The following is a 20,093-nucleotide window of genomic DNA, read 5'->3' on the forward strand; positions in this document are numbered from 1 at the left end:
GGCCCGGTCTCATGGTGAACACAACCGGCATGAAAATTCAACAGCCGAGTGTTTTTTGGGATCTAGAAGTCACGGCGCCGTTCCTGTGCTTGAGGTTAGAGGGTCAAGTTTGCTGCAGGTAGTACCGGCCGCTTTTGCAAAAATCGGGCAAGACCGCGGCTCCTGTCTTCTGTTAAGAGTGAGTCTCACTCTCACGCTATTTACACTGTTGAAGCACCCTGTGCCCCCGGGCCCCGGCCAGGAGGTATATGCTGATTGTTAGGCTCAGCTCAGCTGTGGGACCCCGGGGGCGGTGGAGGGTGTTGACCTAATCACTGCTTTCCGCTCACATTTCTAAAAAAATATATAATTACTGCGTGGTCTCGTTTTTTGGGCTGCAGTGAGAGTGGCGAAATGTGCGCCGGCGGGACTTTCGCACGCAGGAAGCAGCGCAGATAATGTAACATTGTAGGACGACTAGAGCAGATATTTAACTGTTGAGCTGCTGCTGCTCGAGTCGCAAGTGAAGTCTTCTGCGACCCGGCCCCGGGGCACACAGAGGTGGCGCCGGAGCGTGCTAGCACCTGGCGTAGGCGCCTTTATAATTTATTTGGGGACACTGCAGGCGGCCGCCTCAAAAAGCCCTAGCTACGCGGGTGCGTGGCGGCCCCTAGGGTTTGGCGGCCCTGTGCAGGTGCACAGTTTGCACATGCCTAGGGCCGGCCCTGGACTGGGGTACAAGCCCACACACCATCCCCTGAGTAGGCAGGCCTTGGACTGCTCTGCCTCGCTACCCAGAGAGTCAAGTTCTACAACAGGCTATTTGGTTCCCAGTAGATAGAAGATTGCAGATGCACTACTTAAGACCGACCCACATCCTTCCCAAATAAAAGCCCATTTTAACCTTCTTAATCACCAAAACACCAAACACAGCCCCTCCGTAATAAAGCACCTAAGCTCAGACTTAGTCCATGCCTCCCTGGAAATATACACTAGAATTGTGTGCTTGTTATAACTTTTTTCCTCCTGGCCTTTTGAACCTGACTGACCTATCATCATTGTGTTGGCTCACTTGGATGTTTGAAGGGAGAAGAGGAAAACAAAGAAACAAGCGGAAGGAACCAACAGAATCCGGCACAAAAAAACCTACATGCCCAGCCTAAAGAAGCCTCACAGCGGAGGTGAGTGCCCGCGCCTTCCCCCGACCGACCCCAGCCGTTCCACATTCTCATGCCTTGGGGCACTCTTTTGCACAGATAACGTGTCTTTCCTTCATACGTCGACTTCAGAGTAACTTTGCACAGGGCCGGCCCTAGGCATGTGCAAACTGTGCACCTGCACAGGGCCGCCAAACCCTAGGGGCCGCCACGCACCCGCGTAGCTAGGGCTTTTTGAGGCGGCCGCCTGCAGTGTCCCCAAATAAATTATAAAGGCGCCTACGCCAGGTGCTAGCACGCTCCGGCGCCACCTCTGTGTGCCCCGGGGCCGGGTCGCAGAAGACTTCACTTGCGACTCGAGCAGCAGCAGCTCAACAGTTAAATATCTGCTCTAGTCGTCCTACAATGTTACATTATCTGCGCTGCTTCCTGCGTGCGAAAGTCCCGCCGGCGCACATTTCGCCACTCTCACTGCAGCCCAAAAAACGAGACCACGCAGTAATTATATATTTTTTTAGAAATGTGAGCGGAAAGCAGTGATTAGGTCAACACCCTCCACCGCCCCCGGGGTCCCACAGCTGAGCTGAGCCTAACAATCAGCATATACCTCCTGGCCGGGGCCCGGGGGCACAGGGTGCTTCAACAGTGTAAATAGCGTGAGAGTGAGACTCACTCTTAACAGAAGACAGGAGCCGCGGTCTTGCCCGATTTTTGCAAAAGCGGCCGGTACTACCTGCAGCAAACTTGACCCTCTAACCTCAAGCACAGGAACGGCGCCGTGACTTCTAGATCCCAAAAAACACTCGGCTGTTGAATTTTCATGCCGGTTGTGTTCACCATGAGACCGGGCCCGTGTTTGCAGCCACTGAAGCTCACCTCTCAAAGTAAGTAGAGTGAGATATCCTCACTCTTGTTAAATGTGGTTTCATTTATATTATTTAACATGTGGGTTATCTTCGCCTGCCTGCCCTGCGTTTACAGCTGAAGACTTTCTTTGTGTGAGTACTTCATTTTCAGCTGCCTGCGACATCATCTGTACCATGCTGGTGGCTGTGGGGCTGGGCTGGTAGCTGCGCGCTGACCGGGACGATCGCAGCTCTCGAGGTGACTGATTTAGTGTCGAGTCATTATTTTAAATAAAGATTGTCATAGCGTGCACCTTGGTTGTGACCTATGTATGTTTTGCGCCTCAGCCTGAGGCTTCGATGCTCAGCTGTCGAGTCCGATAGTCAGCAGACTGTTGACTATTTCATTTTAATTACTTCAGTAGCTGATGAAGAACATCCATGTTGTTGGGACCTCGCATCCTATTTTGGCCGGGTCCTACGTGGGACAGAGTGGCCTGCAGTGCACATTTCCTCTGCATCGGATTGATTGCCAGGGAGTACCCAGAGGGGCCCAGTTGGCAAAGGCTGGCTAAAGCAGGGTCTGTTACTTAATTGTCTGCTGGCCCGGTGCTGGGGCACACCTGTCTGGTCACACTGTGACCAGGTGCCCGAGTTGTCATTAAAAGACAGCATTGCGCTACTGCATTCTGCTCTGCACCACAGACCATGTCGATTTAAGATGAGCGAGTTATAAAAAAAAATGTCTTTCTAAAGTGTATATAGGGGCTTTACTTTCTGTCTTTACTTTATTTATGAGGCAGTTATTAACTTCACAGCTCCAGAACACTGCAACTTGTTTTTGGTTTTACTGTTTAAAATATGCGCTTATGAGGGGAAAAATATCGTCTTTCAGGGCTTCTCAGAATTTTTGTAAGAGCCAGGACAATAAAATACCAACAGAGCCTGATGGTAACCCTGAAAGTAAGTGACTGGTACAGTAGAAACTACATGTGATCTGCTGCAGCATAGACAGCAGTAGTGAAGGCAGTAATCCTTGTTATTGGCATGAGGGTAAATGTGCTCACTGAACAGCATCTGCTGCTGTTTTTGGGTCAGTCCACGCCTGGTTGTATCTTTGTTATTATGGTGGGTAGAAGGGTTTACATTACTTATCAGGTTACATCTGTGTCAAAGGGTGGCTGGCTCTCTGTGTCACATGACACCAAGTACTATAATGTGACCTATCCGTAGCTGCTTCCTGTTGTGTGCTTCATGCGAATTGTAACACCGTGAATCCTGATTTGTTAATCCTAAATACTTTGGAATCTGAAATTAATAGTTTTCTCCTTTCCGATAATAATGCATGGGCATACAAACCCCAGAATACAAAAACACCTAGGTATAAAAAGCAGACATTTGGTGATCAATAGGAAACTTTAATTTCAGGTGCTATGCAGCAGTTTCAAGATCTTTTTAGAGTTTCTCACAGCTCAAAAGAGTATAATTTGTAATATTTATCCGTTCCCATGAACTTCATTGCTTGGTTTTGCTTGCGAGAAATTGTCACTCATAAATTATTGAAATGTCACTCATAATTGCACTGAAATTTAAAAAAATGTCACACATAGCAATCTGAAACCTTGGCAGCTATGACTGCCCTGTAGTGAAATTTTGGCCAGCCCTCGTGATTAGAACGTAGCAGTGACGCGTTATGCGCTTCACCGCTACGCTCTCGTGAGGAGTCAATTCTGGCCTGGTGCTTGCAGCTTTTGGCGTTGTTTTGCTGGCTCTCTGGACTGAGAGTCTGGCTGCTCCACTGCAGACTCAGTACAGCAGAAGTTATTAGGGTATCAAAGTTCGAACCGAACCACCCCTGCCTGCCATAGAGACCCTGCCTGGATCGAGTGAGATAAAAGGAGTGCAGCAGCATGTTCAGAGGGGTGGGTGGCTGAGTCTGTGGCCCATCCAAAGCTGCCAAGGTTTCAGATTGCTATATGTGGCACTTTCAGAATTTCATTGTAATTATGAGTGACATTTCAACGTCTAGGAGTCACACTTTCTCATGGGCAAACATTAAAATCACTCAATAAAGATGAAGGAAAGTCATATGAATACCAGAAATTACACCCACCTTTCAAGTGCTCACCGTCTTTTTTCCCCAGCACCTGCCCCCCTCCCCAAGGGGCGGCAATCTGAGGGATAGGCCTGGGCGCCACAAGCTCTAGCTACGCCCCTGCCGCCACAACGAGGATCGGATCGGAAGGATCACTGGAGTGGCAGCCCCCTGACAGGATTTGGCAGCCTCCGGGCAATGGCAGCGTGAGCGTTGTTGTTTTCACTTGCCCAGGGCTGGACAGGACATCCCACGAGTATGGAAAATGTACCCTTAACCCGAAGGTCTATAAGGGCACATAAAGGACACACAGCCAGATTCGTTAGGAAGAAAAATATATGGATGAAAATTAGAGGGACAATAAGATGTATAATGTGAGCCAGGACATCCCTGGGCAGAGCCGGTGCCAGATGCTGACCTGAGTTTCTGCAGGTGAATGATTGCACGGATGTGATCCTCGGACAGGTCAGTGTTGTAAAGCACTAAAGAGACGAGGTTGTCCTTCCACTGTGTGAGGAAGCCAAGGTCAGACAGCTGGATCCCAGAAAGGTCAAGTGCGGTCAAGCAGGTCAGAGGTTGAATCAGTCTTTTCACGTCCACTCCTTTTGTCACGCTCCCGAGATTAGGAAGTCTCGGGTGTCTGAAATCCTGAAAAGTGAAGTCCTTGACTCGAAGCTGCTGGGATGGGTTCGCCAGGCAGTCGTAGTCCTCGGAGCCACCCGCATTCTCCTCTTCGTAGAAAATGTTACCGCAGCCGAAGAGACTCAAAGAGCCCAGGGTGGGGCTGAAGTCAAGCAGTGTCTGCAGGCTCTTAGCGGACAGCTTCTCACAGTTAGTAAGGCAGAGTCCCACCAGGTCCTGGATGAAGAAGAACAATACTGTGACAATGCCTCAAAAAGACTTCCACTTGTCCTTCTCAGCCTCAACAGACAGAGCTTTCTTCTCCCATGGCTTGCTCCCAAGGTCTCGTCACTCTGAACTTGGGACCAATTCACCTTTCTTTCTAGCCCTTTCCTTTCAAGAGGTACCAGGACACGTCCCATTCTCCTTTTTTAAACATATCGTTATAGGCATATCTTTATACATTCTACATCACATAATATTTGTCCAACATTTGTCATGATATCTTCGTGTAATTGACATGTTACAGAAGTTGCTGACATTGCAAAGCATCATTGATCCCTGATTAACATTTATGAGCAGGGTATGACAGCTATGATGTATGCCAGCCCATTCCACCCATTCCAAGGCCGTGAATTCAAATATCTTTCCTCATGTCTGTCTCTCCAGCAGTGTAATGTACTGCCCTTGTATGTCGGGGTGAGTGCGTTTGGACAGGAGGTGTCGCTGCCATCTAAGAATCATATGTAATGGAAATTAAGAGAAAGTGAATAATGCTAAAATATCTAATTACTTGGCTTAACTAGTGTCACCTTCCTGAGCTCCGCCCCGTCCGGACCCCCTCTTCCGGGGCCCCCACCTATGCTCCCTGCACAGGGCCACCATGAGCCTAGAGCCGGCCCTGCTTTGCACTTAGCACCTCGTAATGCAACATCGCAGAATCTCTCGAGTTTAAAATTCGACCCTTTCCTCCCAAACACATAAAAGAATCGTATTTAACAAACCCCACACGTGGCGCTGTACATTTTGGTGTTGATTTTGAAACTTCTGGAGCAGGTAGAGTGCCGACGCCTCTGCTGTGAGACCGCCAGCCCCATTCAGAAGCGAAGCTCCTTCCCTGTGCCCTGATAGGGATGACGACCAATGCCTTCACTCCCAGGAGTCGGTGACACGCGCGCCTGCCTCACTTCCTGTCCCAATCCCGCGGTCGGAGTGTGGTTTCTCTTTTGTTGTCTAAAACAATGCATAAATATCTTGTGCTGTGTTTGTCTGTGCCCGCGGTTACTCTTTGCTTAACCTGCCTATATTTGACGAGCTGAAAGCGCACTATTGGTGGAGAAAAACGGTACATCTTGGGGGCAATGCTTGGCTGCGGTGCCCTACTCGCAGTGAGGCCTCCTACTTGTGTTTTTTTTTAGTGAGGTTTGATATAAACACATAACCTCATTGGGTTGCAACGTCGGCGATAATTAGAGGTGCTCCAGTCCTTAGCTTTGTTGAGCAGACTACACATCCAAACAAAATAGGATATCTGCTCCAACATGAATAGGTTTTCCACTAGCACCATATTGAGTCATTTATGTATTTTATATTAATCTGTATAATGTCTTTTGTGTTTAATCTATTACAGTCTGCAAACACTTTGTCAATCTTTTATTTTTTTCGTTAATGTATATGTTACATGACAGAGTCCTGTGTGTTCTCTTAATATGTTATTATTTGCATTCTCTCACGATATATGATTGACAATATAGGTGCTTAATTTCATTTCATGTTGGTGTCGTTTTGTTTTTCATTTGGTAATTTGATGCTTTGCACAATTTATTTGTCAAAATCCTAGTGACACAGGATATTAAATCATTTTTGTAAAATAACTAGTGTACCCCCTACAGAACCAATTGTTACTACATACCACTAGATTTCCCAAGTTCTGCTGGATACTGGGTAACCCCATTAGTCTTAATGGTAAGGGAAAAAAAGCACTTTGATAATGGCATAGAAGCCTCTCAAAACACTGCTAGAACAGCCTGCTGATTGGCTGAAGGAGTATTATTAAATCACCTACTAGATACCAAGCCTTTATTGCAAGGTAGTACCCTCTTTCTAAGCCAGCTAATAAGCTAAAACAATCCCCACCATTTCATTTCATGTTCAAATATTTAGGAAATGCGTATTTGTTTTTCCTTTGTGATGTGATTAGACTCACCTGCCATGTCCCACGCTGCTTTTGCCTGCTGGACACGCAACACATCGTCGTGCCGGATGCAGACGCGACTGTCTATCTGGTACAGCAAAGCTGGGCAGATCAGGGAAAACTGCTGGGGTGTCAGCTCTTCGATGCCGCTCAGCCCAAAGTTCAGCAGGAGCTGGGAGACGTTCAAGCACTAGAAGAACAAGATAAAAGGTCATTCTAGCACCATAACTGCAGGCTGTGGTGATTTGCAGCACTGGAATAAGAAGTGGGATTGAAGTCAAGAAAAGTCCCAGAAAGGTAGGGTTGAAGGGATGAATCAGTAATAGAAAATGCAGGTATGGATCACTGGATTTGGAAAATGTGTTGGAGAGCACAAACACCTAACAAAATCAGGATCAGTGGCTAAGATACAACAGAGTGAGGAGTCATGCAACGTGAAGTTTGAGATAAGGAGCAAAATTGGGGTAAAAAGAAGCACAACAAATTGGGCCAAAGCTACCACTGAGCCAGGGAAAGCATAAAATAGGAACCTTGGACTAATAGGCAAGGTTGAAGGCTAGAGGAATCCACAATAAACTAAGATTATACCATGGGAAGAGCAGCATCTGAATGAAAGACTCAGAGACAAGATTGGAGTTGAGAGCACCATGAGGTGGTGAAAACAATTTCTCTGCATGGAAACTGGAGATATCTTCTGACCCGGCTGGTGCCCTGGTAAATCCAGTGGGGCTCAGTAGTCAATAACATGCATATTAGTGCCCATGTGTCACTGGACTGACTGTCCAAGGCATGCAAGACTTTGTGGCTCCAGTGGTCTCTGCACTCCTCCCAAGTACACTGTTAGCAGGAAGTACAGGACAGAATTTCACATTGTGATGGCTACTTCTACTCAGATGTGTCACCTTTTGTATCTCCGGATGCGAGAGATAGCTCTACTACGTCAGTAGATGGCACCACTGGGATCAATTCCACACTGCACACGACAACAAGGAGCTGAATACAGGCACCGCGCCTGCACGTGGACACCAGTCTATTTATTTTTACCATGCCTTTCCATGAAGATGCATAGCAGTGCTCTTATGGATTTCAGAGGTTTAAAAAAAAATAAAACATTTATAAAGGTCCTTTAAATTAATCTCCAATTGAATCAAGGATATTACCATTGAAGACTACAGGAGTCAAACTGCGCAGTGCCTGTTGGAAAGAAACACTGGTCACAGGTCAACAATATGTTTGTTGGCCAAAAACCACTCCAAATCTTACAACAGATGCTTCCTGATTTACCCCAAGGTGATCAAGGCACAGAAAGCCAAACCTCAGATGGTCAAACACAAGAAAACAGTTTGGTCCCAATCCTGGTAGCCCCCCTTCAGGTAAGCTCAAGTCAAACGGACAAGTCGAATTAAAACCACATGAAGCATAAGTGAAGCTCTTCAACTTCTAAATGATCCTGTTTTTGGTAGAGGTCACATAGGCCTTTCCCGAATCCTGCTCAGTGATTAAACTGTAAAAAAATAAGTGCCTGGGCCCTTCTCGGGAGGCCACTGCAGCCTGCACCACCCATTGCCCCTGCCAGCTCTGCCAATGACAGTCCTAACCTAACTACAAACCATCACACTCCTACAAGTGTGACAATTCAGACTATTCTAGGCAACAACATGTTACAATAATGGAGTATGGAATAGGTATTGTTCTTTTTTAATGTATGCTGAGGTGTTAAACACGGTTGTCCTCATCTTAAATTTAGACAGTGCCACCATGTGGTGCACTGTCACTAGAGCCGGTGCTGACAATTAAGTGCGAAGGACCAGAAACCACCAGCACAAATTAAGCACTGCCCCTGCTCTAGTTTCATCTTCCTTTTCAAGGCCCATTCGGAATCTGGAGACAATGCACCCAGAGTTTCCAGAGCCGTCTTCGACCCAGTGTAAGTAGCGGCCTTTACAGGGGCCATACTAAGATCTGGTTACCACTGGCTTGCATCCCGGTTTCACATACCTGTTGGGATCTCCACTCGCTCCTACACTGGTGGGCTGTCCTACAACACAGACTGACCCAACTCAGAGTCTGACTGCCACGACCCCAGTACTGGGCTGTGCTTGAACTCCTTGGTCCTTAAACTGAGGAGAGGGTCTCCTTTGCTATTGTGACTAGGAGAGTAGCAGAGACCCTGAATCTGAATTTTCTCATCTCCAGGTGAAGAACCAAAAGCTAATTTGTTTATGAAAATCCTTCGGCCTGGGACCTTTACTTCTGACACTCTTTTGCCTTTTAATGAGGCTTTGGGTGAGCCTACATTGGAAGCCTGGTTCAAGCCCTCTTCGGCTTCGTTAGCTATCCCATTGCTAGATACCTTAAACCACATGGGGACCAAATGTTCCTGACCCAGCACCCTACACGAGAGCTTTACATTGCAAGCCTCCAGTCGTACAGTTAATCTAAATGCTTTTCCTTCTACTCCACCAGGCAGGAAGTCAACATGTATTGATGCAAAAGGCCAGACAGTCTTTTCTTCCAGGGGTTTTGTGCTGCACTCTATAAATGCCTCTTGTCCTCTGACTCAAGTGTTGTCACATCCTTTAAGAATGATACGTGAGGTTGTACGAGCTTTGGACATACATTGTACAAATAGTTCAAGATGGACGGGACGCAGCTAGGCAGATCTTATGCTCTGGACTATCTTTCATGGACTCTGTTGTAACAATATAGAAGCCAGTGTCCTGCACTGCAGGTCCATTCAGATACGTTCCACCATTTTTCTGGAGGCATACAGGCCTCATTAATGTATATACCATTAGTTGGGGCCAGTCGTTCAGGTGAGAAAGCGGACTCTGTCTTGGAAAGGTTCAAGCATAGCTGTGCAAGTGTGCTTTCTCTAGGTTTGGCTTTCCTACAGTACCAGTTCCACCAGCAGTACCAGAAGTTCAGAGATTATTCCAGAGACTTCACATTCCGCCAATACCAGCTGTTGAAACCTGTCCAGGAGCTCTTGCCTTTAGAGACAGAGGTGGCGGTAAGATGACAACAGCATGAACATCTTCCTCCTCTTTCTAACTGTGTAACGCAACAATACCACTTTAGTTCATCTTTAGGCAAACCCCCAACACAACAAAACCACTTTACTTCATCCTTGACCAAACATGCAACCAATGGAAGAGGCGGGTTTGGGTTCAGTATTTCCTGTTTAACTAGTGTTTGATTACATTGGTCCAGTGAGCCCTGCTGATTCTGCAAGTTGGCTTTGGATAGCCTTTCTAGATGTTTCTCCTCATTCACTCCCGTTTCAGTGGCTCATTAGTGAAATCCTCTCCATGGAGGTGTATATGTTGTACACCAATGGTGTAATTGATATTTCTGCTCACCAAGAACAATGGCAGTCTACAGTTAATGTTGAACCTCAGAGATCTGAATGCATTAAAAAAAAAAAAAAAAGAAGTTCAAAATGATGACCCTCAAACATGTTCTGCGGCCACTGGACCACGAGCACTAGATGGTGTCCCGTGACCTGCAGATAATGTACTTTGATGTACTGATCCTGCAGTCCCACAAGAAATACCTGAAGTTTAAGTGGAGCCTACTCCAATTTAGTTTACCATCATCCCCCTTTGGCCTTACATCAGCACCGTGGGTCTTTATGAAGGTCATGTTGGTGGTAGCGTCCCATCTTCAGAGGTTGGTATACACCAATTACCATACCTCATCAACTGACTCTTGAAGTTGGGCTCCCCTCAGCTAATTTTGGGGAACCTGCAGAGCATGATGTTATTGCTGTCCGACTTGGGGTTTTTCATCAACAATTTCAAGTCCCATCCGCAGCCCAGCCAAAAGCTACTGTTTTTTGGGGCCATCTTGGACATCCTCCTTTTAAAGGCCTTTTTGCTTCACACCCATCCCGAAGCAAGTCCAGAACTTTCAGTCTATAATCCCATCCATGGTGCTAAGCCGGTTGGCCTCATCCATTCTGATTGTGCCCTACGCTCAGTGGCACATTCAAGCCTTTCAGTGGAATTTGTACTTGGAATGGGCCCAGCATTGAGGATTCCTGTCAGCTGTCAGACAGACAAGATCACATCTCCGGAGGGGGGGATGGGGTTTCCAGGCAGGCAGGCAGTGGTGGATAATAGAATGGCATGCCACATATCCAGTTGGCATCTGTTACTCCCTATAGAGACTACCGTAGTGACGGTTGCATTGTCAGTGCTCAGGAGGTCCCCTGGACCAAGTGGAGATCCGAGGCCCGTGGTCTACATTAGAGCAACATCACCATATAAACTTGCTGAAGTAATGTGTTACATAGTTGTGTGTCATTCAGGAGGCCTTTTTGGTGTTTCTGCCATCATTACTAGGCAGGTACATTTGGGTACTAAAAGAAAACACAACCACTATTTGATACTTCAACAAGCAGGGTGGGAGGATTTTCATACTCTTTCTTGACATGCTCTGGCTATGACGCTGACCGACACTCCCCTGGATTTTGCCAGCAGTAGGTCATGTAGCAGGGTTCTTCAACACTGGGGAAATAAACTCAGCAGGTGTAATTTTGCCGACCACACACAGCATATGCACACAAGAGTGACTTAAATATCCCCACCCCATTTGGGACTCCCTTGGTGGATATTTTAACCTTCTCAGTGCCCAGTGTTTTGCACCTTAGAGTTTACCTCCCTTTGGTATCTAGGGAACCCGCACTTTCTCATTCTGTGTGGTGGACTTCAGGGTTGAAAAGGTTCCAAGTTAAATTTGCTCACTGCCTGGGATGTGGCTTGGCGCGTCAAGATGGCGGTCGCACTCTAAGAGTGCTCCGGACTCCTCCGTTATCCGCTCCATGATCCACTAGTACCAGCAGCCACCCTTCCTACAATTCTGCTACCACCGACTTGCCACAACTGAGGGCATACACCCACTGCATAAATCCCCTCCAGAGCCCCGCATTCCTGCACCAACCGGGTCACCGCTCTTCAAAATGGCGGCGCGGGGGGGGCTGGGACATGTCCAAGATGGCGGACGAGTAGGTCACATTTACTCGCCGCTCCTGCCCATGGATCACGCCTTGCCTGTACAGCGCTGTATAGCATATCCCCGCCGGCGGATTCAGAACCGGGTGGTGCTGGTGACCCTCGCCTGCACCTCCTGTCCACCTTTGCAGGGAGCGTACTCTGGAATTCGGCTTCCGACCCCGGGAGCGCGTGTGGCCGAGCACGCCTGGGAGTGATCGCGGCTGTGGCCACGAGTTGTGGGGCGGAGACCTTTCCGCGACATCCAGGCGCCAGGGAGGAGCTCCGACGCAGGTTTGCGGGCCCGGCGCTGCTCTACGGCAGAGTCATTGGGAGCGCCCGATCTGCATGGCTCTGGGTCGTGGCAGCTCTAAGATGGCGGTGCGGCCCTGCGGTCATTGTAGCATAATGGCGGTGGAGCAGGGACGTCCTAAGTGAGCCTAGAACACCAGGCTTCCCTCACTGCCTCCGTCACACCGCCCCAGACCTGCTGGTGCTGAGTCCTGCCCGGGGGGCGCAACGTGACACAGAAGATCTGGCGGTGGAGACTGGAGATACCTCTCCGAGGTGAGCTCGGACTTGCAGCGCTAGAAGCTGGCGGAAGCACCTGGGTGGGCGCCTCCTCGCATCTCTGCACCCACCCACACTGGGGGTCTGCTGGCCTACTGCTTCTACAGCCAGTGCCTAGAGTCCAACGGCGCCTCGGTGGGGTGGCCGAGCCCAGCTTGCAGGCCCCTGTGCTTCATTGGATGCTGCGCTTGAGGTTTGGGTGTGCGAGTAGGAGCCCGCCATACTGTGGTCGCTTGTGGGTGCACTGGCCCTGAACAGGGACCCTTGGGTGCCAGGCCGGGGGCCCAGCTATAGCCTTTGACATCTTGGGGACTGAGAGCCTGTGACAAATGGAACAGGACGACCCGGGCACGCTTCGCGCTGCTGCCCATGACTCTTGTGCCGCCACTGCAGGAAACGAACGGCAGCTGACGGGCTGTGCTATGTGGCAGTCTCCCCTGGGTCATTTGTCGGTTCCTTCTTGGGATATCGCTACTGCCAGGAGATTTCTCGCCTTGCCACAGACCAGTGGCCAGAGCGGAGTGAAGCGGTTGCCTAAACAATCCCACTAAACGACGAGCACTCCTGTCATATTTGGAGCGTTCTTGCGCCCATATATGCCTACTTCAAGAGACGCACCTCTTCGCAGCCGATACTCATCGACTGCGATCGAGGGCGTTCCCGACCCAAATGTTTTCGTCAGCTACTTCCAAAACGGCTGGGGTTGCCATCTTGGTTTCTTCCCAGTTCCCGGGGCATGTTGGTAGCAAGCAGGCTGAAATTAAAGGGAGATTTTTGGCCCACAACTTCACTTTAGACACACACACGTTTGTGCTTGCCTCAGTATACGTCCCAAACAGTGGGCAGGAGGGTTTATAAAGACGGTCATTCAGGAGATTACGGGATTGCCAGATAGGACAGCCCTGTTGGGAGGGGACCTCAACATAATCTTGGATAGTGACATGGATCGCTCTGTCAAATGATGGGGTCAAGCGGGTACTTTGTCCAAGGCCGGGCAGCGCTTATTGACTGACACGAGGCTCACTGACATCTGGAGACATAGACATCCTGACACTAGGGCCTACACGTTTTACTCGCACCCTCACAAAACTTACAACCTGATTGATTACATTTTCACTTCAGGCCTTTTGACACAGCTCGCCAGTGATGTAGAGATTCTCCCCTGCCCCTTGTCCGACCTTTCTCTGACCTTCCCCCAAAGGCATGCTAGTTGCTGCTTCTGGCGCCTCAGGGAGACCATGCTCCAGCGCCCCTCAGTAGTGCAGCAGGTCGAAGAAGCATAGCAGACTACTTAGCTTTAAATGACATCCCAGCCGTGTCTATGATGACTTTATGGGAGGCTATGAAGGCGGTTATTAGAGGGATCTTCATTAGCATACGTCAGCCGACAACAGAGACAGAAGGGAGAAGCGTGAGTGTCTGACAGATGAGGTCGTTGAGTTGGAGCGTATTCACCAGTGAATAGGAACACAAGGGTCTGGAGAAGGTTAAAGGCAGCTCGGGCGCAGCTCGCAGCGTTATACATCGACCGTGCGGAGTACGCGGCTTTGCATCTTAAGCATGCCTTCTATATGGGGGCGATCGTTGCGGGCGCCTCCTTGCAAACCACCTTTGAGCCCAGCGACAAGCACAAAAGGTGACACTGATACAGGACCCAGGTGGGGGGGAAGCAGCGATGACATTGCGATCGTCGATGCATTTAGGCAATTCTATGAATCGTTCTATTCGTCTCAAGTCTTGCCTGACGCGGAACCGACTCGATACCTGCAGGGGGTGGCTACTTCCACATTGATGCAGTCTCAGGCAGCAGATCTAGAGGCCCCCATATGGTTGGAGGATGTTATCTCGGCGATTGCCCACTTTAAAGACAACAAATCACCAGGCCCTGATGGGTTTCCTTCCGTTTTTTACAAGAAATTTTGCGGGACGCTAGCCCCCCTACTTACGCGTGTTTGGTCGTCTGAGGCTTCTACCTTCCCTTCCTCTATGCTAGAGGCCTTAATAACTGTGATATCCAGGCCTTGGAAGGATCCTCACCTCTGCTGCTCGTACTGCCCAATATCTCTTCTTAACTTAAAGATTTTCACAGGCATCCTGGCGGCCAGGCTCTCCAAGCATCTTCCCTGCCTGATAGACCCGGATCACTCGGGCTTTGTCTCCGGGCGACAGTGCTCGGATAATACTAAAAAGCATTTCCGCAGATCAGAGCGCTTCCCGGCAGAACGCATGATCCTTTCAGTCGACGCCAAAAAAGTGTTTGATAGGGTCCATTGGCCATATCTCTGGGCAACCTTGCTTCATTTTGGGCTACCCGAACGCTTTATTGCCTGGATCTTTCAGAGCTATGCGAATCCTACCGCCACGGTGCGTGTGAATGGTGTGGTGTCAGCAGCCTTCCCAATAGGTAGAGAGACCAGGCAAGGCTGCCCGCTGTCGCTGCTCCTTTTTGCCCTCTATATGGAGCCACTAGCCCTACGCATCCGGGATGACCCATCTATACGAGGGGTGTTCTTTGGGGAGTCAGAACATAAACTCTGCCTCTATGCCGATGACGTGGTAGCGACCTTAGAACACCCTCGGAACTCCTTCCCGGCATTTTTGGACGAACTAGCCCGATTCGCTCTGGCCTCAGGCTTTCAGGTAAATGTGCATAAGTCACAAGCTCTCAACCTGTCATTAGAGCCCGAGATGCTGGAACACCTTCAGCAGAATTTTCAGATCCAATGGGTCCATGATGCCATCACCTACCTGGGCCTCCGGGTGGCTCCCACCATTTCTCTCACCAGACAGCTAAACTACTCGCTACTTTTGAAACTAGTGCGAGACTCCCTCCATAGATGAAGGCCTCACTCCCTTTCGTGGCTTGGACGGATAGCAGCTGTGAAGATGGTGCTTTTGCCTCAAATTCTCTATATTTTTCACACCCTCCCGTTGATGCCCCCCACAGGGGTCCTACGGGCCCTGCAAAGGGACATAGAACGCTTTATCTGGTGAGACGAAAGAGCTCAGATGCGTTGCAATCTCACATAAAGGGATCCGGTGGAGGGAGGATTGGGTATACCATACTGCGGGCGGCTCAGTTTAGGACATTGGTAGAGTGGTCTCGCCAGAGTCCGACAAAACATTGGTTATTTATGGAATGAGCCCTTGCAGCCTGCACACTGTGGGGGAGGGGGGAGTCCCCTTTCTCCCTCGTCAGGGTCGACACCGCAATTTATATTTATCGGAGGTGACCCGGCCCATCATGGCAGCCTGGGATAGGACGGCGACAGTTAGAGAACTTACAACCTTCTCATCCCCATCATGCCCATTGTAAAGAACCCAGATTTTACACCTGGCTTAGACTATGGTGAATTTCAACACTAGATGACAGAAACTACACGCTCCATAAGGCACTTCTTTGATCTTTCCGGCCCACGCCTGTTTGTGGAGTTCCGCACTGAGTTCGGGCTTCCTGAAGTGGAGCAATACCACTATCTACAAATCAGACATTGGGTGCTGCAGGAAGGGGTGCTGGGGGTGCGGAAAGGCTGCTCACGCCGTTTGAGAAGTGGTTAATCACAAGACATAGCGACGCACATTTGACATCCGACCTATATAAATTTGTGAGGTCCCCCCTTGACACTGAGAAATCCCCTGGGCAATTGCATTGGGAGAGTGAACTGGGAAGGGAACTTTCGGTGAAAGAATGGAGGGACATTTACCACCGAGCCCGATGCATGGCCCGCAATGTCGCTTCCATTGAATCAGCCACTAAACTGGCCACCTACTGGTATTTAACCCCGGTACGGCTCCACAGGGGCAATCCCTCGCGTAGCCAGTTGTGCTGGAGGGGCTGCGGCGTGCCGGGTACTCTTACCCACCTGCTCTGGGATTGCCCTTCTTTAGGGACATACTGCCCACAAATATTGGATGAGATTGACTCCCACTTCGGAACACAGATCCCGAGATTCCCAGCATATATCCTCCTTCCCCTTCCTAATGCCCTCACCTTTCCGTTTCATTCTTGGACAGGCAAGCAAATGGCCCTAACTCTGGGAGCAGCAGTTGAGAACATTCTCACACTCTGGGGCTCCACGACAGTGACCACCGACTAGGCTGGTTACATAAGCTGTGGTCCATTTTAGAGATGGAAAAGATCTCTCTCTCCTTGACTAATCCCGGGCCTCATTCCATGAACTTTGGGCTCTCCTTTTAGCACTTTTGACATCAGAATTTACAGAGCTTACTTGTCCCAAATATCTTAGATAACTACGACTGACAGACCCAGCGCCGGCGCCCACGCCTGCCACACCGGACATGTAGACACCTTTGGGATATATCTATGGAGCCACATTATTCTTGTTAACACAAGTTCACCTTTTTTTGAGGAGGAGGAGAGAGGTAGGGGGGGAGGGAGGTTTTGTATTCTTGTTTGTTGTTTTTTCTGCCTAAACTACATGGCAATAATATTCTGGTTGTTACCCGATGATTGTGGAGCACGTGGACTCATTTGTTTCTTTTGTGGATAAAATCAATAAAAGAAATTTAAACCAAAAATGTCGGCGCCTGTTCTCTGGACCGCGATGCACTACCCTACTTCGTCGTGTGGAGACGGTGACCCACATTCAAACCACCTGTGGCCTAGGAATACTGCGGTGACCGGGCACCCGGTGACACGAAGAGGCACCCACACACGACGGACCTGCTGCTTCTCCCTTGTGGCCTGACTGGTCGTCCGCTCACACAGCACATAGGGAGGCCTCCTCCCCCAGTGGGATCCCGGGATCGTATGCCTTGCGGGCCTCAGGCGGGGGTGTCTTGTCTTACCCCCCTGTCTGGAGATCAAGGGCCTGTGGGAGTGACCCACTGTGGTGCCGGGTGACCCGGAGGATCGACGGCTGTCCAACGGGAGGAGCCTGTGAGGTTCGTGACTGGCCCCTCATGAGCCGAAGATTAAGGGTGTGGCGCACGGCCATCGACAGAGCCCTGTGATGGGGCAATAGCCTGATGCCGCGGGGGCCTGGCCGAGGGTCGCGCTGCAGCGAGACTGTGGTTTTGACCAGCATTTCGGGCGGCGGAGAGCAGGATCATCCGTGGTGCCAGTGGCCCCCACCCTCCCGCCGGCCCTGGCGGACCCAGAGCGTGACTGCTGGCCAGCGGTGCCCCAACCTACCGGGCGCAACTCCGCCGGCCATGAGAGTCAGGTGGCTCCTGAAATACCTGTTGGGTGCGGAGGCGGCAGCTGGAGGTGCCGGGACCCAGCCTGAGTGGCACTCCCTGTTAACTGTGGGCTGCTTGTTGGGGGAGGGGAACCGGCTGCATCCATCAAGCAGCGTGGAGTCCTGAGTGAGGGCCCCCTTTACTGTTCCCCTTTTCTCGCTCCTGTGGTGCCTCCTCTGGGCCTTGCTGGCTGTCAATCACCTGGGCCCACGCTGCCAAACTTGGACCACTTCCCGCGGCCCGAGCCTGGCCTTGGGCCGTGCTGCGGAGAGACTGCAGTTTCAGCCACAGTTTCGGGTGGCGGAGGGTAGGATCATCCATGGTGCCACCCATTCCCCCCGTCAGTCCTGCCAGATCCAGAGTGTGGCTGCTGACCAATGGAGCCCCAACCCATCGGGTGCGACTCCAGCGACCTGTGAGAGTCCTGCAGCTCCTGTAATACCCGGGGAGTGCTGAGGCGGCGGTGGGAGGTGCCAGGACTCAGCTCGAGCGGCGCTCCCTGTGAACTGACATGCACCGTTCTTCTGGCCTGGCAGGCATCACTGCACCACACCTAACGGAAGCATAAATTAATCCAACACACGCTGCTCTGGCATGGTACATGGCTCAAGGAGGTTAGTGGGCTAAAGGGATTTCGGTCTTGGGACCTTATAGGGACCTCCCAGCTCAGGGATGTGTGGGCCAGCGGTCACATATGCTCCTTCCAGGACCTACAATCCAGGTATTTCTTACACTGGTCACAATTTTACAGGTACCTGCAGCTGCATCATGCTCTCCACTCACATATATCAGATGGCACAGCAGTACCAGCAGTACCAGAAAATATCCCACCAGAGGAGCAGATTATGATGGAGAATCTGGGGAAGGGGGGACATCTCCTGTATCTACCACACATTAACCAAGAACACCCCAACCACACTGGACCGGCTCAGAAACCAGTGAAAGGAATGGGTGGGTCCACTGGAGAAGGAGGATTGGAGGGATGCACTAATGGCGCCTAAGACAGTCACTGCATCGGCTAGACTCCGCCTGATTCACCTACACTACTTGAGCGCCTCCTACTTAACACCTGCACGCCTTCACAGGGCAGGCCTATCTCTAACTGCCTCCTGCAGGCACTGCAGCCAAGACTAGGCGGATTACTTCCATATGGTCTGGGCATGTCCCCAGCTGGCACAATTCGGGAGGGGCATTGAAGAGGAGCTCACGGAAGTCTTGGGTTGGGAAGTCCCCTATGACCCACTGCACACGTCCTGGGTATCAAAGACTGGCTGGATGGGTCCAGAAACGAGAAGCAGTTTTTTAACATGGCTATGGTTGTATCTAAGCGGGACATAGCCGCAAACTGGAAACGTCCTATTCCACCTAGCCTCGTGAAATGGCAGGAGGGGGGAAGACTGGTGTGCTACACAGGAAAAACCTATGTATGAAGCGCGGGGATGCCCGAAGAATTACTGCAGGATATGGGGCAAATGGTTGGGTCCCATGGCTGAAATTTGTGTCGCTTGCTTAAATGTCTGTACCATATGAGACTTTACAAGGTCATGCAAGACAAAGGTTAACCATCCAACCAAGTGGGAATTGTCGCTCTTATTGTACTATGCTATATTGCTGGTTTTTGTTACCATGTCAAAAATAAATAAAATTGTTTATCAAAAAAAAGTATTTGCTCACTGCCACTAACCATTTCAATTTTACAGCTCCGGTCAGTGTCGGAGGGTATGGCAAAACAGAGCATACATGGGCGGTGCCTACATTCAGCTAAGTAATAATATGCCGGAGTGGGATGGAGTTACAAAGGCATCCGATTATGCCACGAACCAGAGTGTAGAAGCTATTGCATTAGCTTACGGAGTCAATCAAAAGTTGAGAAATGTGCTGATGGATACAGTATCCACCAGAAAATGAGTTACCAAGTGCAAGTAACATTGATATGACATTCTTAAGTTCCAGGGAAAGAGTATAGGGACAAAAATAATACTAAGAGGACTTGGGAGCAGATATGTGGGTGGAAAATGCACTGAAAAATTCCTAACATTAACATCCTTCCCTCCAAGTATTTAATAAAATATAAAGATTACGTTGGACGCAGCTCTCTCTCCCTAGCTTATCTGCAATGATTTTATGACTGGGAAAAAGATGGAGTTGATTACAACTTGCTGAGACATCTTTGCACATTTACCAATATCACCTACCTATCCTGTTGGCGCTTTCAAATTGCTGGCAATTCAAAGTAGATTTTATATTTTGTACATGAAAAACACTATCCCTCCAAGTCAGTTAACCTGACATCTGGGCTGGCATCTGCTCCCAGGTCTGCTCAGCAATCTGCGACAAAGGAGCCATTCTCCCTCTTTTTGGTCTTGATTCGTCTGATGAATTTTAAGCGGGAGAAATTAATACCACTACTCTGCCTCTATATCACAGTTTGCTGTG

The 20,093-nt window shown here is 49.8% G+C and overlaps 1 protein-coding gene across 14 annotated transcripts in view; it reads right to left on the bottom strand.

Annotated features, from left to right (window-relative positions):
- The window catches only part of SLC39A5 (solute carrier family 39 member 5), a 275,804-nt gene that overhangs the window by 106,873 nt on the left and 148,838 nt on the right, over window positions 1-20,093 (bottom strand). For all 14 annotated transcript variants that reach the window (XM_086963831.1, XM_086963849.1, XM_086963836.1 and 11 more), the window contains exon 4: window positions 6,904-7,081. In XM_086963831.1, coding sequence (XP_086819957.1) covers window positions 6,904-7,081 — 178 coding nt within the window. The remainder of the gene's footprint in view (window positions 1-6,903; window positions 7,082-20,093) is intronic.

This window comes from Lissotriton vulgaris, chromosome 1_1 (genome assembly GCF_964263255.1).
Source record: "Lissotriton vulgaris chromosome 1_1, aLisVul1.2, whole genome shotgun sequence".
Taxonomy (NCBI): domain Eukaryota; kingdom Metazoa; phylum Chordata; class Amphibia; order Caudata; family Salamandridae; genus Lissotriton; species Lissotriton vulgaris.